General features: G+C 39.9%; 1 protein-coding gene across 3 annotated transcripts in view; it reads right to left on the minus strand.

Annotated features, from left to right (window-relative positions):
• LOC111873679 overlaps positions 1–25588 on the minus strand; it is a 980223-nt gene that overhangs the window by 228957 nt on the left and 725678 nt on the right. For all 3 annotated transcript variants that reach the window (XM_033755436.1, XM_023868634.2, XM_023868704.2), the window contains one exon: positions 3336–4404. In XM_033755436.1, the coding sequence (XP_033611327.1) occupies positions 3336–3916 (581 nt within the window). In that variant the 5' untranslated portion in view covers positions 3917–4404. The remainder of the gene's footprint in view (positions 1–3335; positions 4405–25588) is intronic.

Below are 25588 nucleotides of genomic sequence, written 5' to 3' on the forward strand. Positions count from 1 at the left end.
CGGGTTTTAACCCGCGTACCTTGAGTCATGAGGTGGGAACGTTACCCCTAGACTACGAAGGCCGCTTAGATAGATAGATAGATAGATAGATAGATAGATAGATAGACAGACAGACAGACAGATAGATTGCAGTTCAGAATACACAAACTCGGTCGAGGCTCTTTACCTCAAATAAACCTTGAAGTTCGCACAAGTTTACGACCACAGATACTCCATAACCGAACCCAGCACGGAGATGAAGAATATAACAATGAAACACAAACTGCCTTCCCACTCCTCCATTCTGCACTCTCTCCATTACGAAAGTTGAGAACCGGCAGACCGAAGAATAGAATGAGAACTTTGCTTCCTGTAGACTGGAGTTTTGAGAAAGAAACACACAAACTTGGAGCTGCAGCCATTTTCCTGCTATCATAAAAATAGCTACTCATAAGTAACTTCATATCCTTGTAAACTTGCAGGGCCTAGCTATAGTACCATCTCCAACATTCCCAAGACTGCCATATTGGTCTCCTTGACGGCACGGATTTAGAGCTCACAGCTTCACGCTATGGTCACGAGTCTTTAATCGACTTCCATAGAGTTCGGTAAGCGGCCACGCTGAGAATGTAGGCGCATGGAAAGTAAACTCATCAACACAATCACTTAGTTGCTAGGCTCTCTTTTAAAATAAGCTATAAATGATTACACACCTCGAAATCGTAATTCAGTTGATCTGAAAATGTTTCTGTTTTCATTATTCTCGTGGTCACCTCATAAAACCAAACAGGAGACAATCTTGGATTATGAAGAAAGCAGTCTTCTGGGATTTGGCACCGTGTAGCAGTCTGCTTTTGCCGGTTCTCACGGTCTCTTCGCTTGCAGATTTCTCATATTTTTTCTTCTACCCTGAAGATGGAGGCGATACGTTCCTCCGAAACGTCGGTTAGCACCACATATACACGGTGCCAAATCCCAGAAGACTGCTTTCTTCATAGTCACCGCCGTGAAAGCCTCAAATCTTACAATCTTGGATTACCTTCTAAAATTATTATATTTTAATCACATTACGCAGGGTGAGCACAAAAGTTGTTTAAATATTAGGAATCATATTGTGAAACAATATGGTATGATACTACATCCGAACTTCCATATATAAGATTATAACTAGAAAAGTTTTAATCAAAGCGTGCACATGCAGTTGCAATGATTTTCCGCCAGAGGCACTGCACTCAAAAAAAAAAATGACGACGCCTCTGCAAATAGGGCAAAGTGTTGTTTAATAAAATCAAAATATGTCACACGACTGTATCGACGCTCTAGGACAGAATTTGTAGTGCATCCACCTTCTGATTAATCCATTTATGAATATTGCAAAAATTTCTGCGAGATCCGTCGTTTGTGTAGAGTTCCGTTTGCGACATATTATAATGATTGAACCTGGAATTCAAACTTGACGCGTAGAGATTTACCAATAGCACACAATCGAGACATCCCTAAATGGGAAAATAAACTTTGACAGTTGTGGTGTAATGTCTCGATATTCGGATTTTGCATCTTGCATGATTGCTTCAAAATAAACTTCCGGTAAAGATAACTTTGTGCTCATCCTGTATACAGAGAAAAATTCCGTGACAAAGTAGCGCCACTGAAACTTTTAATACTTTAGTTGTCATGTCAAAATCTGAGGGCAAATAATTGTAGATTACCTTATCTTACCGACTACGGCGTTTCAGTCGCATTACACAATCAGCCATTTACGTTCCAAAGGCGCGTCACTGGTACTTTTAACAGATGCTGCCTTCATAGTCCCTGTGTCATGTGGGTGGTATAACTTCACACAATTTGATTTAATATATTTTTATGCAGCTGACATAGTTATGTTTCGAGCTTTCAACACGGGTATCGTCTCTTAAAGATTAACTAAATAAAAACTGATTACCTTTCTCAGGAAAAAAAAACTGCAGTAACAGCGCTATCGACATTAGCATGTTAACTTACTGTGCAATACTGACATCAGGGGTTGAGGAAGGAAATAGTATGGTCTAATAAGAAGCCATGCCGGTCACGGTAGCCGAGCGGTCTAAGGCGTGCACTGTCTTCGCTCGCTCGGAAGCCTGGATCGTGGGTTCGAATCCCACTCAGGGCATGGATGTTTGTGTGCGTTTTTCTGTGTTTGTGTACAGGTAGAGGCCTTGCGACGAGCTGATCACCCGCCCAAGGAGTCCTACCGTATGTCTAAGATCTAGAAAAACCGAAGTGAACGGAGAAGTTCATGGAGGAAGGCCTAGGCCCACTGGGGTTGTAGTGCCAAGGAAAAAAAATATGAAACCATACCAAATCGTCTCGTTTGCGTTATTGCAAAAGTTACTAATGACGGACCTACGTAAATATAAAACAAGAAAGCACTTTTAAGAAAATTTTGTTAACACGACGTGTGAACTTGGCGGTGGCGGTGGCGGTGGCGGTGGCGGTGGCGGTGGCGGCAGTAGCAGCAGCAACAACGGCAGGAACAACATATCAGCGAATACAAGATTAACAATATTAACAGGATGACACGTGGCATAGGTTCTAATTTTAGTTCAATTTGCTTCTGGATGGCTATATTGCTTCGAGGAATATTTGCCTACAGAATATACTACATGGTTTCGAATGTTTAGCTCGAACGAGCTAGAACGCGACTTTTGTTTTAAAACAAATGCAAGCCACGAACGAATGGCATGAAAATCAATTTACTTAATGACATGTGGGATACGTCAATACGTCAAATTTTCAATCATATTATTAATACCTTTACCAAACGAGGAGGTAAATTGGCGAAAAAGGATCTCTCTAGATCTGATGCAGTGTAGTCTGGCACAAAATTTATCGACGTTTCGGAAGAACATAATGCCTCAATTTTCATGGTCGAAGAGTAATCCAAACAAAAAGTAAGTGAAGCTATCCCTGCAACATGATGCGTAAGGCTGACAACATCACCTCCATCTGAACTGATTATCTAGAAAATGTGAGAGCCTTGACGTCCCACAACCCTATAGGTCTACACGGGCAAAATGCAAGCAGATAATCTTCGACCCTGAAGATGAAGGCAACATATTATTCCGAAACATCGATAAATCCCAGCAGACAGTATTTTTTACAGCGACCGCTATGAGAACCTCAGATCTCGTATAGATTTTGTAATTTTAATTTCTGTCCTTTCAGAAATGTTTTCTAATATGTATTCCATATTTATTACCTTTAAGCATTTTGAATTTTACTTCAGGCTTCATCTTTAACAAATCGGCGGACAGATTCAGTACAGACAACATAAAGTAGAATTACTTATTTAAGCTCAGAATTTCTGGATTACTTACGTGAAGTCCCTGTTGGCATAGCAGTTTCCCAGGAAGGAACAGAGGATGGCATTGCACGAATTGGGACGCACGGGGTTCTCCCTTCCGCTGATCTCGTACGTAATGTTGAATCCATATACATCAAGCAGATTATCCATAACCCTCAGGTGGTTCCCCTCCAGACGGTCCAGCGTGAAGTCTATAACGAGGTACGGGCTTCGAGTCCACAGCCAGTGCACCAGAGTCACGTTGTGCTCTGTCACCGTGTGCACAAGTTGTTTCCCTATCGGAGTTGCTCCCTTTTCATAATAAGCAAATTCGGTAAAAGTTAAGCCCGTTGTTACGTAAAGTTGCGTTAGATAAATGACGATCGAGTAATTATTTGCAGGAACGCGATCTGCTGTGTCTATGACCCACTGACATCTGATTGGTACTGGGAATGGCCCAGGGAACCCGGGTGTCTGTATCACACCTCTGTCACTGCTGATGTCACCTCCGCATTTCACTGGGCTGTGTTTGGGTTGCTGATGCTGAGGCATTGCCTCCAAAATGCCGGAAAAAGAGAAAACGAACAGACACACGCGTAGCAACATCCGCCACATACTAGCCTCACTGCCCCCAAATCACTATGGAAGATACTTTTTTCAAAAATATCTTCTTCATTGAAGATTAACAAACCCACATAATATATATCTTGGTGATGACACTGAAAATGGAATATCACCAAAAATGTTGAACCAAGACTGTTTCCGTCTCCTTAACTTCATGTTTTAGACACTCACTTCCGTTAATTAGAAACAATGTTATCAACCGTCCCGAAAAAGAAATGCCTGTATCTAGCCAAAGTGTCACGAACTTAAGAGATGTTAATATTCTTTTCATTCCACATCCTTCGCTTTCTATATCTGTAGATTTGATCTGTGCCGTATATTGTTGCAGTAACAATACCACACACTCGTTGCCTTGTCTTCAAACAATGTAATTTTTATTCCATGTGGCATATATATTTATATTCGTTCTCTTCTTTGTTTGATCTTCGACGAATGCGCACCAGGTATTCGAAGACAGTATCAGCCATCTTCAAATACACCTGAAACAGAGAGAAAAGAAGGTACATTAAGTAAGAAAAACATAAATAAAAAGTTAATAAGTCTGAAATTATCCGCACAAATTTGGTTTACTTTTAAGTCGTTAGGGTCGTTACCGGCCGGTGGGACACGCCGCTTAGCTGTTGATAGCTGCATATATCGTGTGAAGACTGTTCATGCTTTCAGCCTGGTTGCTTCATAAAACTGGAGATTAGATTTCTAAAACTATGACTAACTCTAAGGAGTAACATACATTTTTATATCTCATGTTTTGGAGAATACTGGAGATACTCTAGCCGATCATAATGACCGCGCGGTCTAAAGCATGAACAGTCTTAGCCCACTCGAACACTGGGATCGTGGGTTCAAATCCAATTCTAGGCAAGGATGTCTGTATGCATTTATTCTGTGTCTGTGTTGTTCTATATATAGGTAGAGACCTTGCAACGGGATGATTCTCTAGGATTAAAAATCTGAAAAGCGGCCAAGACACAACAAAGGGCTGTAGAGCCATAGATAGATAGAGATACCCTAAATGTAACACCATTTAATATGAATCGTTGAGGTCAGAGAGGAAGCACCTTGCGTCTTTTCGAAACTCGAAAATTCTTATGAAAGGACACAGTTTCTTCTCGATAAGTCCTGAATGAAATTTAATTAACTTTTTTGTGAGTTAAGGTAGGATACTGTCAGTATATAGGATCTTGAAGGAAGCGGTCGTGATGTAATCCCTGAATTTGCCTGAAGAGACTGCGGATATCACCGAAAATCTCAATTAGTTAAGCCAGTGAGCAGGCAGAGATTCTAACCATCTTCCGCTTACGAGCATTGAGTATCGCTGCTAGGGAAATTCGCTCGGTCCAGCGGCTTCAACGAAAAGTGTCTATTAATGTGATCGGTCTCTGGCGGTTAGTCGCCGGCTTCCCACCTCGGCAGCCCGGGTTCCAGCCAGGGCCAGGTCATGTGGGATTTGTGCTGAACAAACTGGCATTGGGGCAGGTTTCCTCCGAGTACATCGGTTTTCCCTGCCAATTCGCATTTTTCTGATTGCTCCACAATCACCGTCATCTATCATTTTCGGGTGGTACTATAGTCCAAACAGTGGCCTCAGTACCAAGTAGAGTCAGTCTCACAGCATGAGAAAAATAAATGTGATTGGTGAGAAAGAAAAAAAATGATTGCAAAGGACTTTGTATTTCGTCCTGACTTGAATACATGTTATGTTGTACTCAAGTTTCCGAAATTAAATTTGTTTAAGGAAATTGTGTTGAGCTGAAATTAAACACCTGCGTCAACTCCTTTTTAAACAGTATTAATTACTAAAGTCTCCGTAACGTTTCGAAACATTGGAGTTGGAATAGTTCAGGACGTACTCTACTTTCCGGTCTCAGAGCCCACAGAGAGGCACGATAAATCACTTTACGCAGGTGAACTTCAGGTTGCGAAGTGCAACTAATGATACACGTACCGTGAGGAGAGCTGTACCAGCGCATCAGGTAAGATTTCACGACGTTAAATGTATTAAATCTCAGTCAATCCAGAATAAAATCCATTAATTTCTAATTAATTACAACGATACAAAGACAGAGACCGACCAATTTTAAGGACTGATATTTTCTTAAGATCTTCAACCTCAAGCCAGAAATTTATTCAAAAAAGACCAGTCATTATCTTCTCAACATATATTACTTTCTTGATAATTCGATTCGTATAGCGAACAGATTACGGGATGGACGGGTGAGGAATCGGGGTTCGGTTCTCTCTAGAGGCAAAAGCTTTTCTGTTTTCTGCCTTCCACCCTCCTATACAATGGATACTATGGGCTGTTTCGTTGAGGCTAAAGCAGCAGAGGCGTGAAGCTCAACGCTCATCATCAGGTACCTAGGTCAAGAATGTTGGAGTTCTACCTCCATTCTCGCATACAAATTCGTGGCGTGGTGCTTAATTAATTAAGCCCAACGATAACTTTATCTTTTACCTCATTCGACATTCTATAAGGTATACACAAGAATGGCTTCGTTAAATGGGCTCAGCACTAACCCATAAAAAATACAGACAGACACTTTGGGGCAACTTGTCCAGTAATAACCGTTTTAAACAAAGAAAGGATATTCATTGTTAAATTATTGCTTATGTACACAAAGCTGTAAGGATTCCACTGTAGTGAGATCCCTCGTCCTTTAAACCTCTATTTGAGGCAGAAGTAGAGAGAAAGAGAAATGAAGCTAGGGAAAGCGTACATCACAGTCCTGACAATGTGCAAACAAATTTAATTGTTGATATTGCGGTCTTCTGGCTTATGGCACCGTGCTATCTGGTATGTGGATACAAACGTTTTGGAAGAGCATACTCCATAACTTTTTATTTTATTTTGGAGGCAGTAAGTTACCCCAAAAGCTGGTATCAAACTACCAGACTACACCAATTTATAACACAAAAGGAAATATTAATCTTCACAGTCGTGGGGACGTCAAACCTCACATTTCAGTCACTGATCAGAGTGTTAATCCTAAGGTTCTTAAACATTTTCTATAATTTCCACACAAGCGATTCAATCGCTAATATAAAATATTTAGTAAAAAATTATTTACGCCAAAAAAACGCCCCACTTACCAAACTTGTATTCACAGTACTGGCCATACGGCAAAGTTGTTGACTTTTTGTTGTAAGATAAGAGCTACGTTTATAATTCTCCTGCATAAAGTTGCGTACATTTGTTTATTCCAAATCGGTTATTTCAAAATATTATAAGCGCTGAAAACAGGAAATACAAGCCATAACTGAAGAGCATTATACTACCCTGTAGACTTGGACGCTAATTCTGCCAGCACAGCAGCAGAGACAGTTTTTGAGTCCTGTACAACCAGGACAGAAATGAGTGGCTGAAAACAGTAGCTGCAAAAACTATGTTGTGCGACGCCGAAGCGTGTTTACTCGGTAGGAAGCAAACTCGAATTGATGAACACATAAATCATAGTGATAATTCGTAAAGCAATACAGCAAATCTGGTTTAGAAAATGAATGTCTGTTGCACAAAATAATAAAGCGGTATATTCCTAAAGTAGACTACATGAATACCTTAGGTAATTTCTACAGTCCGGTGAATTACGAAGTTTCTGTCATATACTACATAAACTAAAATTAAATTATAAGAATTCAAAGAATAAAAATTCCAAAAAAATATGTAATGTTCAAATCGTGCGCATGATCTAAGTAATGGCTAGACACTGTATTTCAAGTTATGAAAAATAATATAACGTCAGCGTTCGGCATATTATTAAAATTGGTTTTGAAAGTGCTTTTGAGTTTATATTATGAACCGATTTAAATCTGTAAAACTTTACGAATGAAGTACTGAAAATTTCCTTTGCAGATCGAAGTGCGCGTGTGCTCGTGTGCGCGCTCGTGTGTGTGTGTGTGTGTGTGTGTGTCCGTGTAGAAGGAGAATTTGTTAAGGCTTTCACATCTTCTAGACAGCCTGCTCACAGATGGCGGTAAGGTTCTCAGACTTACGCGATTTCCGTTAGAGGCTGGGTCTGCCCCAGGGCTATAGTGCGGCTGAAAGGATTAGAGAAATTGAAATTCACCTCATCGGGATTCGATCCGCGACGTCCGGTTTGTAGCATAGTGCTTCAACCAACTACACTACCGCGTATATATACGCACACGTTCTAAAAGTAATGACAAAAATATAAAATGTTTCGCATTAACAAGCACGAAGCTTCGAAAGTATTGTTTCATCCTATCTCAATTATGCTTTAGTTCATGAAATACATCAATTATTATCAAGATTAAGAAAACGTGATAAGCAATCAGTCAATATAGTGCCGAACTGCGAGCTGCGCGATATTTTTCAGTATTCCACGGCGTCAAGAAAGGCTCTGGGACTCGATTCCTTCTATACATATACTCCAAGCTTTTAAGATGGCATTTAAATGATGACCAGATGTTAACAGACATTGCCTTGGCTTGGACTGTGTCATAAGTCACGCTCCCACATGGAGGGATAGCCGATTCGTAGACCATCTGATTGAATGGTAAAAAGAAACTTTTCGGTTCGGGATGTACCCACGACATTCGTTCAATATTTCAAACGACGTTGGTTCAAAGAAACCATCACCCAGGGAATTGGTATCATTTATGTATAAACATGACAAGACACACGCTTCTGTTCCTCGAACAATGTGCCCCCATATTCCAAAATGGGCTTGCCTTTCTTTCCTCTTAACCCTCGCTGGTTCAATATCCCACTATGCACTATATGCACTATGCAGAAACAGATCCTCGGTCTCCTATATACATCCAGTTATTCGTCATTAATATTTTTTTTTTTAATTCTCTTAGTGAGGGGTGGAATCCAGCTGGATCCACTCGGCACGACGGCCACTGATTGGCCTGTTGTACCTGCCCCGGGTGACTATGATGAAGGAGAATTTGGTGGAATGAAGATTGGCAGGGGAAACCGAAGTACTTTGAGAAAACCCGCCCCAGCGCCACTTTGTCCGCCACAAATAGCCGTTAGCGAAATCAGAATCAAATCGAGGTATATAGAAAAAAAGCGAACCTATTCAACAACATTGTTTAAGAAAACGCCATTACTGAATGGCGGAGTACAATTGGAGGAATAAAAATTAAACAAAAGAACGTATCTACAATTGTTGGGTATCAGGTAATTTTTGATGGTCTGTTAGAAGCCCAAACACTACCACGTAAGGCCACCGAACTTCTCACAACATATACAAACGGGTTACGTTACAGGAATCAATAAAATCCATGCATCCAACATTATAAATCACTATTAATCACATATGTGAAATGTTTCCTACATAATGTTGATTTTCTTTTTGATAGCCGTCAGTTGCCGAAACATGTAAGGAGGGCAAGGTCCGTGTATTTATGCCACCCAGGCACAGGGTGGCCCAGTTATACCCCCAGGCACTGGGTTCCCTTTTCGTCGCCTTCTATGACTCGCAGGGTTACGGTGGAGGTATTCGAACCCGCATCCTCACGGGGATACCTAAGGTTATCACGTGCATTCAACAGGTGAGGTTAACCTTTCAGAGAGAGACACAATTATGTCAGAACTCCTGTTTGCTCTCGTACAGCCATCATGTTACTGTCCCACCACCCAAAGTACATCCCTTGATTTCATCCTCATGATCGCACATCCATTCTGCAATATATCTAACATCAGTTGGTTTCACAATTGATATAACATGTTGGCTGCTACTGCCCTCCCTATAGAAAGTAACAGAGAAGTTTAGCCATAAAGCTGCAGAAGAGTAATAACACTGTATTTTAAATTACAAAAATTCGACCTTCAAAATGGAATATGATGAGTAACTTTTGCCTGTATTGAAATGCAACTTCTCATATAAGTATCCATAATATGTATATAGTAACCGTCTTTTAGTGCATACAATTTCACAATACAATGTAATACAACGCACGCAGCCACATAAGAAAGACACACCATAAGACACAGTATATACACAATTAAAACATAAGAAGAACGACTCCCATAGAGGATGAATGGCATTACATACGAGTTTGATATACGACATGTAAGATGATAGATCTAAACAAGTTTTAATATATAAATTTTATTATTGAATAACGACGAACACACATTTTATATCATTTTATAAATGGACACTTGATGGCAGGCAGTGCAATGGTTTAACGTGATTAATACGTGTACACCTGAAGATGGCAGAATGATGCCGAAACATGTACTGTGAAGTGACAAGTGAAATTGTATGCACTAAAAGACGGTTAATGTATGCACATTATGGATACGAATCAGTGCAACAGGACGCTAAAATACAACATTCTCATATAAGGCTGCTTAAGTTGAGAAGAATATATAACCTACCCGAGGAACAATATTTTATCTTTTAGACCAATTTATGTTCCGAATTATCATAAATACTGTAATATTATTGGAATTAATCTGAGTTTAAAACCGAAATTCTTTACGTAAAATTCTGCATTAACCACACATTTCCCCGCATAAGTATTATCACATTTTGAATCTTATCGCCGTCCTCATCCCACCGTTTGACAACAGATATAGAAGAAATATGCCTCGGAAATACGTGAATCATTTATCCCCCACCTGCAAATTTAATTGCCCTTTCAATTGCATCTGCAGATTTAGCTACATCTTCACTGCTTTCGCCAATACAAGATTTCTTATTTTATGCCTGAATATCAGAAGATATAATTTAATGGTTAGACAATTCAATGTATTAAATTATGTCATAACAGATCATTATAAATTTCAATAAAGTGTGTATCTGATCTTTAAAAATATACGGATATGATTCTTAAGTTCACAGCCAGTATTCACAAGCCTTTTAATAGTTCGTCAATATATTGAATTCACATCAATGAAATACCAGTAAATACAATATGTCATATATTGTAAACATTTAATTGACACGTCTATTATCATGATGTTTAGTCAAGAACATTTCGAATTACCGGTGCAATCGAATGAAAAATAACGTTGCCTAGTAGTCAACGTAACAGTAAATATTATTGCTGGAAATATTTTGCTAGTCGTATAAATGCTGTGTGTTGTTTTTATTTTCTGACCACAGGAAAATAAAAAAAATCATCCAGTAACGACCACCCCAGCCCCATAATTTACGTCAGACCTAAACATGCACAGGTACTGCATGCAGCCATGCACAGGCTTATACATAAAAACGAATTCGCACGCAGCGATAACTCCAAACAGTTCAGCGAACGAGTGAGAGGGAAGTATCGCTTGCAATTTTGGATCACTGTTGAGTGAGTCTGGTGTTACTTAAAGACGCCGTTTCAACTGCAGCAGTTGTATGCCGTCGAATCAAAAGGAGAGGTAATTAGGTAGCCGAGCGGTCTAAGGCATGTACTGTCTTCGCTCGCTTGGAAACCGGGATCGTAAGTTCGAATCCCACTCAGGGCATGGATGTTTAGGTTGTGTGTGTGCAGTATAGCCCACTGGGGTTGCAGTGCCAAGGAAAGAAAATTAGTAACGTAGAATGAGTTAAGGATTTCGAAGAAAACCGCAGTGGACTATTTATTGCCTGGAGGGGTTCGGAAAATTGGAGACATCTGTCAGTATTAAGATTAACCCGACTGATATAAGAGACCGCTGCCTTCACTATACAATTCCGGAACATGAAGGACAAGCCAAATTGTCCGGCACAGACGTCTATCCATCTATCCATCCATTCTTCCGTTTTATTTCCTGTTGCTCTAATTTGGAGCATAGGGCATTCGTGAAACACTTCGTTTCACTACAGTTTATTAATCTTGGACAGCCGGTAGGACTCCTTGAACGGGAATCTGTCCAGCAGAAGGCCGTAACCTACACAGGACAACATAAATAAAGAATAAAAGCAAACATCCATGCCTTCAGTGGGATTTAACTCACGATATCAGCGTTCGAGCTGGCGAAGACGTTTCATGCCTTAGACTGCGTGGCAAATTATTCTCTATACTGTTTAAATTAGAGCAGATTGCCGATTACCTGGGATGGAGGGGGAAATACATTTCTTAGAATAATCAGACACCCTGGATAATCATTAAAACGAATATGTGACGAACATGTGAACTGGAATTTATAGAACGAAACATTAAGTTTTAAATGTAGTATTTTTTATTGCTAGTGGGGTGGGACTAAGTCCCTTGTACTGCGGCCACTTCTGGCCTATTGTACCAGTCCGAGATGATAGGTGAGGGTGATTGTGGAGCAATTGGTGGAATGAAGATTGGCAGGGAAAACCGAAGTACTCGGAGAAAACATGCCCCAGCGCCACTTTGTCCACCACAAATCCACTTTACCAGATCCGAGATCGAAACCGGGCCGCCGCGGTGGGAAGCCAGCGACTAACCGCTTGAGCTATGCCGCTGCCCTTTAAGTGTAGTTTACTCGAAAATTATCGGCGGAAATATGCGTCTGGTTTCTGAGAATCTCATGTGCCGTTTCTACAAAGAAAGCTTTCTCAAGCTTTCAAGTGTATATATATATATATATATATNACTATTCTGAGGGCCGATGTGGATCTGCGTAAGTGTATATAAATACCTTGTAATATGATGCGATAAAACCACATTCCACGAACTTAATGACTCTACCACGTATAATATATATATTTTTTTTCAAAGGCGAAATAAAACTTCTTCTCTGTTGTGCTTGTTCGTTTAAAAAGAAAAGGAATTTTTCAGGAAGTTTATCTTTTGATATTAGACACATCAGGCTATGTTCTAAACAAATCTCCCGAGCAACACGCCCCGATTAATCGGGAGCGTATTGTGTGTGTATACCCAACCGATCACCTATTTGTTTCATTAAGATTTCACCATACCATGACACAGTGGAAACTTGTCGGCAAGTGTTTACTTCTCTTTCATTTTAATAAACAATTATGCATCCACTGTCCAGAGGTCCAGAGTTCTCCTCGACGAACTGAAGGTTGTACAGCCCACCAACGAATTTCCCACCTGTTATGGAACTCAAAGGTTCGTAACCGTTTTCACAGAAACACTTACTGGGCTCTGTTTACAGAAACATCAATGCAGTCCATTAAGAAATATTTTAATATTATCCTCCCATCTACGCCTAGGTATCCTAACTGATCTTTACTCTTCAGTGATTATCGACAAAAATACTGCAGGGTCTATGCATTATCTCCAGACCTACTATAGTACTGCTGATCTGTTCGTCCTCAATTTGACCAGCATAAATACTACAAGGAGAAGAGCACAAATTACATAATTTTCTCTATACTCCTGTTTTATTTCTTCCTACCTCTTGGGTAGAATGGCCATGTTCATGCGTCTCCAAATCGAGAACGATACTTATCAATGGGCTGAAACTAATTTTCCTCTTGTCGAGAACTACACTCCTTGTTAAAATTCCATGTAAAAATTCGTACAAGTATATGAACGGTGAACCAGAGATAAAATGGCTGTTTGTTGCTAACAATCAAGCTGGTTTATATAAAATTCAGCCGTTAAAAGAAACTTCAGCGTACTGTGGAAATTAACTGTATGCACCTCAACTGCCAGACATGTTTCGTCGTTGCCTTAAGATAACCCCCATTTACGCTACGTTACTGCATTATTCGGTCAAATTCTTGTAGTAGTCTCTACAAATGACTTCGTCGCTACCTTCATTTATGTAGTCTGTAAGTCGTTAATAGTTTAATAGTGTCTTTCCTCGCATCCTGTCAACATCACTACAAGAATTTTAATCTATAATTACTGTTACCACGTCTCTGGCACAGTACAGATTGTGATTATCTGCCCGAACACTTTCTGGATTACATTCAGTTCTTATATAAGTTTCTCACTAAAGTTTCCACCATGTCTATTGCATTCCTTCCTACAAACCAACTGTGCATATTTTTTTTCTCCTTGGCACTACAGCCCCAGTGGGCCTAGGCCTACCTCCATGAACTCTCCGTTCACTTCGGTTTTTCTAGATCTTACACATACGGTAGGACTCCTTGGGCAAGTGATCAGCTCGTCGCAAGGCCTCTACCTGTAGACAAACACAGAAAAACGCACACAAACATCCATGCCCTGAGTGGGATTCGAACCCAAGATCCCGGCTTCCGAGCGAGCGAAGACAGTGCACGCCTTAGACCACTCGGCTACCGTGACCGGCAAACGTGCATATAGCCTTGCATATAAAGTGAGTACATCCTGTATAACTTACATATTATGGGACAGTTCTCAATAAAGGCACCAAAAACAATTGATAGATTAATCATATATAGAAAACATCGAATTCAAAATATTGGTGACTATGTACATGGTTGTAAACAAACAATAAATATTTTATCCGTCCAATGGACTGATAGAATGTCGATTTTAAAGATCAAGAATGATTGAAACTTCACAGAACTATAGACTATAAAATTATGTCACTCCTCATACTCGTATATCTTCTCTGAATCCCCTGTCGTGACAGTAAAGGAAGGCAAAACATAAGAGAGAAGCTCAATGCAGGATTGCAGTCATACTGTCTCAAAGAGTGACTTTAGGAACATAGCAGGCATCATGAGTCGCAGTGTGAATGCCTAAACTTTTCTTTTATTTTAAATAAAAGGCAGAATGCCATGAACAGGGTTGCCGGATAACACGTCAACGAGAAATTCAGAGAAAGACACTCTGCAGAAAGTCGCAAACATTTCGTCAAAACATGTACGCAGTTCTCTTCTCAATCCTTTGACCATACTTTCTTGCGCATTGTCGACCAAAATGGAAAATGATAATAAGAAAGAAAAGTATGGAACAGAATAAAACGAAGAAACAGCCCCCTACGAAGTAAAAAATGGTAGGACAGAAATATAGGAAATAACAGGGTGTCATTTCTTGCTCTCACTCGCCCCACACCCGAAAATAACAAACATGGCCACCTGTATCATGTCCCAAGGCGGAAACAGTTTCGTTTTCCTAACCTGAATAAAACAAGGGACTCCAATTGTAGGTTCTTTGATATATGTATATACGTATATATAATTACAAGGTTTCTTGCAATACAGTAAGGGGCGAATTTTAACTACGTCGAGAATTTTTTGTTTTGACCTAGAAATCTTTGTATCTAAAATAACTTTACACTATTTATATAATAAATACGTCCTCTCTAACCCTATATTAGTAGGTATACATTTAGTGCCATTAAATGGGTATGCAGGAGGATGGGCATCTTATGCGTATTTAACATGAGAAAACACATGCAGAGACTACAGGAACATACCTGAAAAACAAAACAAAAAAATGTTGAGACACAGGTCACTTTCATCTCAAAGGCTCATATTTGACGTTAATATTTATGTTTGTTATTAAAGATATATCTGCAGTTGTAGTTAAATTTCGTAGGATTATTGTTGCAAGATCAGTGATGTGCCTTGTTACTGCTTGCTACCATTCGTTTTGCCCATTCATACATTTAGCAGTGCATTACAGTCCTTCCAAGACTGGAGTAAACTACAAGTGTTACTGGGCTGTTACTTTGAAAGGCGCCACCCTTATGAGGTTCCGTTTTCTTCATATTTTACTCTCATACAATTACGTTTCCACAACAAGGGGTCAGTGAAAATAATTTATACTCTGCTTGTTTCACCAAAGTGCCAAAGTTCCTTAAACAATATCTTTCTAAAGTCCCGTAGTTTTTCTTTCTAAACGATTTCTTTCTAATCCTTCGAGCCGCGCTGTGGCCCTGGGGTCGACTCAGCCTGAAATGAGTACCAGGAATTAATTAAATAATTTTCCTTGGGAGTAAAACGCGGCCGGCGGGTAAGGCTGACAACCTTACCGCCATCTTTGAGTCGATTGTCTAGATAATGTGAGAGCCTCGACGTCTTACAACCTTATGGGCCTTCACGGTCTGTTACAGGGACAGCTCTACTTTTTTTTATTTTAACGTGGGAGCCTCTACTTGTCATATATTGTCCCATAAGGCACCTCTCCAGTAGGGTGCTCTCAAAACGACGGGGAATGACCCACAATACTAACTCGCTCGTGTTAATGCGGTGACTGCGTACTTTCCATATGTAACAAACTTATGGGAAGTACGTGCAGTTGCAACTACAGCTATGCAGTGTTTCAGTAGCCATCCGCCATTAATCAATGCTTCGATTCATCGACACTCCCACAATATATCCAAATACCCAAACGATTGTGGTTCCCAGGTCCATCGCCGATTGTCACTGCCGGCGCATAATCGACATGAAGTGATTATTTCCAGTCGTATAGTGTGTTGTGATATTAGGGTTTTTATTGTCTCTCAAAAAATATAGAATGAAAAAAGATTAATTCTACTAAAGTACAGAACAACATAATAACCAACAAAACAAAAAACAAGTAAGGACTAGGATAATAAACAAAGCAAAACAGACTCTCTAGCCATAATAATTAAAACACAAATCCAAAGTCTTAATAAAATTAAACCACGAGAAATACAATCACAACCAAACATATAATCAAGGCTACGCCACCCCACAAAATAAGGAGAGAAAAAAAGAGAAAATAAATGACAAAATGTAAGGAATGAACTAATCATCAGCCCCCCTTTAAAAAGCACAGAGGGATAAAAGAAATTGTTTTTCATCACACTGCGCAACATTAGTAATATCATGGGCCCTAAAATTAAAAGAAATTTCGAATGTTAAAACTGGGTTCATTAACCAACTAATTGCTATGGACGACGTTTTATGGAGCCAATTAATATCGATTAATGGGGGCCGATTGAACAAGAAGCAACACTGCTGCCATAGCAGTAACGATCTGTTCTACATAATGGATTCACTACACTGTCATGCACTTGTTACAGCAAAGCAAGTTTATGTACAATTCCAAGTTCTGAAGATCTTTCTTGCAATCGTGCCTGATTCTTATAATTCTTGTTGCATCCAATGAGCATGTTACGAAGACAGAGTCTGACGTCTATCGTTAGTTACAGTGAAGAGGTTCGCAAGACAATAGATCCATTGAAACTTCAACCATGCCATAAAAAGAAACGGCCAAAAATCTGGAACTAAAGTAAACAGAATCGTATAGAAAGAGAAGTTCTGTTATAGAATTGCGTCAGTTCTCAAACTAACAATTGTTAAAGCGGCCTCCGTAGTCTAGGAGTCACGTTCCCACCTCATGACTCAAGGTACGCGGGTTCAAACCCGGCGGAGGAATTTTAAGGGCGGAAAAATTCAGGGAACAAGTCCTCCGGGAGGGACTTTAAGCCGTGGGTCCCGTGTCGTAGATTTACGGCACGTAAAAGATCCTCATGTTTCTAGGAGACCTCTGAGCAAAATTAGGTAAAAAGTTTCCCGCCCAAGTGGTTTCCAATGCCTCCGGTAGATGGGGAAGTTATCGGGTACCACTGCCAGCCTCGCTGGCTGAACGGGCTGATAGCGAGCACCAGTACCGCCAGGTAATGGAGACTGGTAGAATATCAAAAGGGGGCGTACAGTAGACTATTACTCGCGGTGCATGGGGAAACCCACCCCTTCAATAATAATAATAATAATAATAATAATAATAATAATAATAATAGTTAATTCTACTTATCTGTCATTCTATACATTCATACTTAACCACTCTCACTTTACACTCTCATTTAATTATCCGAAAACAAATAAATAATATGCATGTAACTTCTCCATTTCTATGTACTGAACTATCTGTTATCAGGGCTATCAATTTACCCATCCATTCATTATGAACCAATCCACCCACCAGTTCATCTGTGTTGCGTGTATACCTAATTTTTATTCTTATTTATTCCTCTCTCTATGCATCTGTTTACTCACTACTTTGAACTTCTGTTCTGAGTCCAATTTATGTACAATCTACATGCGATATGTGTTTCTATTTCGTTGCAGTGAAATTGAGTGCTCCTGCCGTCTATATTTACACAGTTCAGTTAGCAGGATAAATCACGTTGCAACATCAATACAGCAGCAGGATACATGTAATGTTATCCCTATCTCTTTCCTGGAAAAGCAAGAATGTGGCGATATAGAACTAAAGGGTCTCTTCACTAACGATGCTCAATCAATTACACGTGTTTTGTGTATGCACTTCATATTCTTTTCACACTCGAAACAACTGATATGAGCTTATGTGTTCTAATTATGATAGTACTACACAAATGAAGCTCACTTAGGTTAACATTTGTTCAGGAATAAATGAGGCAATAAACTTACATTTCTATTCCCAACGCTCTACAACACTTGTCGATACAGCTGTATTGGCCAACGCATTAATGATCACAGCTTACACTGCTGGCCTTAAACAGCCAATTGACCACTAACTGCCCTAGAAAATTGTACTTGCCACACATTCATACTGTGACAACAACGGTTTAATACCGTGCTATGTGGATTCGGAGCATGAGTAATTACTAGTAAATTCTACAGGCTTTATCTGCAGAATCAAATAACGGCTATGAAGTTAGCATCATCGAGTTGATAGATGTCACAGCTTGGGACCTACCGGTCTACAGCGGCTCCATTCAATGTCTGACACATTTCGTGCTGATCCAATAGTCCTGTTATCAAATGTAGCGTACATATTAGTATAACCACATGAAGGTTAATATAGGATTGCGTGGGCAAGATTCGTGGGGTCCAAGAGCCAATCTGAAGCACACTTCCAGCATATTTTAAGATCCTGACTTCCAATGAGATGAAACAGTAGGAGATCTACTCTTCTGTAATCGCCATACAATGTCCACCTACAGTCAGGTTACATTTATTTTCTTATTAACCGTTATAGATTTAATTGCGGAGGGACACGCGGTAGCGTAGTTGGTTGGGGCACCGTGCTATAAGCCGAAGTTCGTGGGCTCGATTTCCTAATCCTTCCAGCCGCACTATGGTCCTGGGGTCGACTCAGCCTCTAACAGAAATGAGTACCAGGAATCTTCATTGGGCCGCGCAAGGCTGACAACCTCACCGCTATCTGTGAGCCGATTGTCTAGAAAATGTGGGAACCTCAACATCTCATAACCCTACGGGCATCCACGGCCTGATACAGGGATACCTTTACCTTTTTTTTACCTTATTATACAGGATACGCTCAAGCTGGCTTATCTTCCCGGATTATATAGAATAGTAATTTAATTACGCTGTCTCAACTATAAGCATTATTTTCCTTCGAAATATAAGAGATAATAATTATTTAATGCGGATTAGAAAAAGATAATGATGAATATTCAATGGCCTCTTTCTACTTACATTAGCACTCATTTGCAAGGATGATAAAGTCCAAAAAGATCTGCATTTAGAATAACCCCCCCCCCACCAAATTTCAACAGAAATATCTTTAATGTTATATTTTAGCGTCCTGTTGCACTGACTCATGTCCATGATTTATGCTAACCGTCTTACAGTGCACACACTTTTTCACCTTACCCTTCTCTATTGCACTACATGTTTCAGCACTAATGTGCCATCTTCAGGTGCGTTTTCTCTATGCACGTCTAACTACTGCATTGCATGCCCTGATGTCTTCATACTAAAATGACTAAAATATATATTCGTCATGTATAATAATAAATTTTAAATATTAAAACTTTTCAGGATTCGTCATCCTTACGTCGTATCTCAATACGCAAATCACGCCAATCCTCCTCTGTGGGAGCACTCTTCCTACATTCATGTGAATTGTGCTCTGTGTTGTGTCTTGCTCCTGTGACTGCGTGCGTTATACATTAGTGCTGAAACATGTAGTGCAGTAGAGAAGAGTAAGGTGAAAAAGTGTGTGCACTGTAAGACGGTTAGCATAAATCATGGACAGAAATATCTTTTTTTAAAAAGTCAAAATGTTAACCTTGTGCCAGTGCTTTCAGTGCTTCTACACATGTATTACCACGCACATAACAGACCACTACAGAATGAATGAGTCCAGACGTGAAGAGTGCAGCAGGCATTAAAGTGTACAAGTACAAAATTTGATGGCAAATCACAGCACATTTTTTTATTGTTAGTGGGGTGGGACTAAGTCCCTTGTACTGCGGCCACTTCTGGCCTATTATACCAGTCACAGATGATAGGTGAGGGTGATTGTGGAGCAATTGGTGGAATAAAGATTGGCAGGGGAAACGAAGTACTCGGAGAAAATCTGCCCCAGCGCCACTTAGTCCACCAAAAATCCCACTTGACCAGACCCGGGATCGAACCCGGTTCGCCGCGGTGGGAAGGCAGCGACTAACCGCTTCAGCTATGGCGCGGCCCAATCACCGTACACACAGAGAAGATCTTTATTTCGCGGCTGAGCAATGGAACAGGATAACATCGTGCATCAGATCTCTGAAATTTCGCCTGCTGTGCTACTTTTTGCTCGATTAAAGATACATAATTCTTGAATTATCTGTGTTTCGGAACTAAAATAATATGATAAATTCAGAAAAAGGTCAAGTGCTAAACGTGTAGCAAAACCCGACTATAAACACGGCACCCGAACCACAAAATTAACCACAGAGTTACATACGGACAGCATAAAAGCCCGCAGGTTTTTATGTACCTAATCTGTAACATTACGAATTATTTTGTCTTTGACATCACTATACAAAATGTGAAGGTCATACGAAGAGGTATGTACTGTCATGTTTTTATGGCTGCGTGACTAATAATGAGTTTTGGATTAGATGACTGGATTTATTAATAACTTCTTTTACAATCTCCTTTAATCAGAATAACTCATTGCGCTATCGCCAATCTGCTCACTTCACAAATCACTAGGACATGTTTTCTTCTCAGTCTTCACTAGTTATATCCTGACAACGGATTTATAACAGATTCACTGCACCTGTAACTAAATCACACAAAGTCTTCTCTTCATAGGCTGACTTTCAACTGACAACTGAACTTCTGATTTTCGACTGACTGTCAATTATTGTTGTCTTCTCGCTATATAGCCAAGGGTCGGACCAAAGCAAAGAAAACACATCCGTTTCCTAGCAATAGATATATGCGAACCACACAGAAAACGCCTCTTGCGACACTGATTCTATTGTTGCGTGCGTGTATTTCAGGAATTGCCTGTAAATGGGTCTACTCCATTGTTGGTTGCGTATCTGTTGCGGGTTTATTTAACGAGGCGTTCCCTAACAATGGTTGTGCATGTCACAATACACATTTCATGTCGCAATTTCAATAGTAATCGTACGCGATGAGAAGTGCCGGAGATCAGGCTGTTAGTCGACGGTTTTCCACGCGCGGCAGCTCGGGTCCGACCCCCAGGTGAAGTCTCGAGGGATATCTGGTAGATAAAATGATACTGCAGCAGGTTTTCTCCGAGTAGTCTGGTTTCACCTGCCAACTCTCATTTCTCTGAATACCCCGTACCCATCTACCATCGGGAACTGCTACAACAGGTCCATCATCAGCCTACGTATCAGGTGGAATTGGTGTGCATCACACTACGAATTTCAACAGAAAAATGTACACATTAAACTGTTAAGGGGCGCTCTCAACTCCATAAGTTACGTAATGACGAAAGAAAATATGATTGCAAATTATGAAATGAAAGGATTTGGAAGGAAACTGTCACGATCTGGTTTAAGTTACTACTACCTCAACGATTTCCTCGAGGAACGGAGAGGCGTAAATCAGGACAGCCTCGCTCTGGACAGAGAGTCGTTGCTGACAGCGTTAGAGAGCAAAGAAAATGCCAAATCATACACATTGATGTTCGTTTACTACAGCTCACAACTGGATTCAGCTCTATACAAGCTAATGCAAAGAGGTCCTGCAAGAATTAAGTTACAATGAATATTAATAACTGGTATGGTACAAGCAACGGGGGCTACACAACTAAGCACTTAATCTTTTCTTGCGCCAACACTACAAAAACATCTGAAACTGGTTTTTTATTCCACGTTATTGCCATATAATGTTCACAGCCACACTTGTGTTTTACGGTCCAAACATGAATATTCAGCTATTCTATACAATACAACAAGAGGGAACTGTTACAAATATGAAAAAAAAAACATATATACGGCAGAAATAAAAAGAATATTCTTGTAATTTAACCAAAGTACTTTTTATCCACATTTTCTAGTTTCCGTACCCTCAGGACAACTACGAATGAGTAATATGATCGATAAAAATTTCAGGCACTCTTCTAGTCACCCATTCACTGAATATGTCACGAAGAGACACACAAGCATAATAAATAAATCATTTAGTCTCTCGAATGTCCCTCCTCAGCTGGTCTGTCCCTGTTTTCAATACTAGGCGACTATACACGGTTTATAATGCATGATCCTCTGTTTCATTCCTTAGATTCTTCTCCGTAACACATAAAAACCCAGTTCTTACCTCACAGGAAACGCTACTTCGCGACAAACGCCGACTAGTTAATGTTGTTCAGCGAGAAAAGCACTGTCAATTGTCAGAACCATAGGAAACATACAAACATGCTCTGTAGACAGAATGCACAATTTTATTGTATTAAAGAAGGTGGCACATACCGATTCACGGGGCTTTGAAATATTAATGCACAAACACGACGACTAATACGCCATCTTTTCTTTTTCAACGGTTCTTCCAGCCCGTTCAGGATCCTGGCCTCTTATTCAGTTCAGTAATCATTTTTCACAGACGGCAGGACTCCTTGAACGAGTGATTAGCTCGTCGCAAGGTCTCTATCTAAACACAGAATAAACTCCTATACATACCAAATATCCATGCCTTGAGTGGGGTTCGAACCAACGATCCCAGCGTCTGAGAGAGAGAAAATAGTTCACGTCACAGAGCGCGCGGCTACACTGACCAGCGATCCTATCTTTAGAAAATGCAATTAATAAGTAAGTATTGTTAATTCCTACTTGCAGGCCATTGGTTTTTATATATTTGGATATTAAAATACAGAAGCAATTCTCATCAGTAACAAGTATTGCAGCCCTAACAAGTACACGTATTAAATTTTCTGATTAAAAGACTAAGTAATTTTACTTTACTTCACAGAATACCCAGGCGACAAATGGCGCTTTCGGTAACTTTGTTTTTATTCCAAGATATCAAAATAAATAAGAGTTTCGACTCATGTTTATATACATATACTGTATGTATTTCATAAGAATTGATAAGTTTATCACAATCGTCATCATTATTAGAATATTCCTACTATATTTACTCAGAATTTTAAGCCTATTGCTCAATTTAGCTTCCTATATGAGCGATCACAAAAGAATGTCCCAAAAGCGAAGGACTGAGTAGACTGGTGGAATGGAAATGTTCCAGACACACGGAGCTATAAACTCGAATGCGATTTCGACTCTCATCACTGACGTATCCGCATTTTCCTCTGCCTCTGCACGTAAAGGCAGAGTCAGTTCCACGAAACAGACAAAGATCGCAACTGCTCCCTTTCCGTTCATCGCCTTTCGACCTAATTTCATGTTGTATAACATCAGTACTTGAAACAGAATCCTAAATGAACGAAATAATGAAGAGCGGTGTGCTAGGTGATGCCAGTTTACACATTCCTGAAAGCGTTCATAATTATAAAGTAAAACGTCGACTGTTAATCTCATTAATTAGAGAAACTGAGCTTCCAAATACACGGGAGAGTACAAAACATATAAAATACTCTTTAAAAATTATGTTAATTTATAACTTCATTTATTTATAGCCAACTTAATGATATTCAGTAGCACAAGTGAAGAGCAGAGCCCCTAACGGAAGGATGATAAGTGAATAATAAATTGGATACGAACAGTTATATCTCCCGGGACATAACGCTGTGTAGTCCTTCGAAATTCAAGCGACGTTTCGGAAGAACATATCGCTTCCATTTTCAGTGTCGAAGAATAAGCCAAGCAATAAGCCAGCGTGAAAGCAGGCAGGAAGCAAAGCTTTCTTACAGCTGAGTTTCAGCGGACTACCGAGTTTTATATCCCACCGCTGTAAAATCCTCAATTCCTATATTAATTGGAAATTGTGTGTAGGGAAATGGGCGTTACGTGATTTGAGGTAACATCACGTCGTTTGTCTGGGACTGAGAAGTTAATCTCTGAAAACAATTTTACTTTAAGTACTTATATATTTCACGTTTCTGAAATTACATGCAACCCAGTTCTACTTATGGCATATCGGAGTGTGTGCCGCTTGCATATATATTGATTAATTTTATTGATATTGTCAGGTATTCGGTTTTGCGTGACTAATAATAATGTGTTCCGGATTCGGTGATTGGGTTTATTGGCACTTCTTTACAATTACACTCAATTATGACAGCTCACAATCAGTGACTGTCTACGACTCGCTCCATTCCTTACTGGACCACGACCGTCTTCTCTTCCACTGCGACGAACGACGAACCATGAATCACTGTTCACATACTGAACTGCCTTGAGCGACGTTTGTCTGACGAGTCCTTCCTACAAATGAATTACGACTCTTTTATAACTTCCAGGCGACCCGAATATAGGTCACCATCTCAAATGGTTCCTTTGTTATTCTCCCCTTTGTCTCCGGAATGTCTTTGCTAATATTCGTTGCTACGGGAACCTGAGTTTGAGGACTTGCTACCTAGCAACGGATGTCCCACTGTTGACTGTCACCTCAAGAAATATATTTACTGAAGAGTTGTCTAGCAATGGCTTATTCCGTTACATTATAAACCACTGTGTCGCTCATTTTTATGATAAGTCTACGCACAGAAGCGCACAAAAACAACTATTATTGAAGAAAGCAGTCTTCTGGGATTTGGCACCGTGTATATGTGGTGCTTTTACCGGTTCTCACGGTCTCTTCGCTTTGCAGATTTCTTATATTTCTCTTCTACCCTGAAGATGGAGGCGATACGTTCCTCCGAAACGTCGGTTAACACCACATATATACGGTGCCAAATCCCAGAAGACTGCTTTCTTCATAGTCACCGCCGTGAAAGCCTCAAATCTTACACAACTATTATTGCTGTACATTTCAACATATTCCTACATGTACATGTATTGAAAATATTTCTAATATTATACTCTATTCTGATAGCTCGCAAGCTAAGATTCCAAGCTCATTCATTAATTCACCTATTAATGCACCTACCCATTCATCCACTTCAGTTTTCTCGCTGCAACCACGCACATATATGTCCGCTGGCGCACGCCTTGTTCTCGAAATGTTCGCACATACCCGCATATCCAGAGTGAAATTTAGCTACGTTGATAAAAGCGTTGCAACAATAGCTAGCTGGAAGACAGGAAGAGGGTTTACAGAAAAACACACAACATGAAATGACAAATGAAGGCTCTACCCGAGGGCTAACCGAGAATCATCACTCGAAGCATCAGGTTGTCACCGCTAAACGCTTTGTCTAACCACTACTGTGCCGAAACATGCTCATAAAAAATAATGGCGGTCCTATAAAAACATACGTAAAAATTCTAATACAAATTAATTACACATGTCAATACCAGATCCGGAACATAAGGGTGCTTATAATATCGTTTTTGGTGGATATTTCAACGTCATGGCTGATAATGAAAAGCTTCAAACCAAATTGCATGGTCTCAGTTTCAAAACAAAGTCACCATTCTTTTTATATTTTTTGTTGTTTCGTGTGTTAAGATATATCTACAAATTACATTTTGGCAATTTTCAGTGAAAGCAACAAGCAGTATATGGGCTTTAGTGATATTTATTAAAATACCAAAAACTGATACATTCGAAGCATGGA

Source organism: Cryptotermes secundus, unplaced genomic scaffold (assembly GCF_002891405.2).
Source record: "Cryptotermes secundus unplaced genomic scaffold, Csec_1.0 scaffold191, whole genome shotgun sequence".
NCBI lineage: Eukaryota > Metazoa > Arthropoda > Insecta > Blattodea > Kalotermitidae > Cryptotermes > Cryptotermes secundus.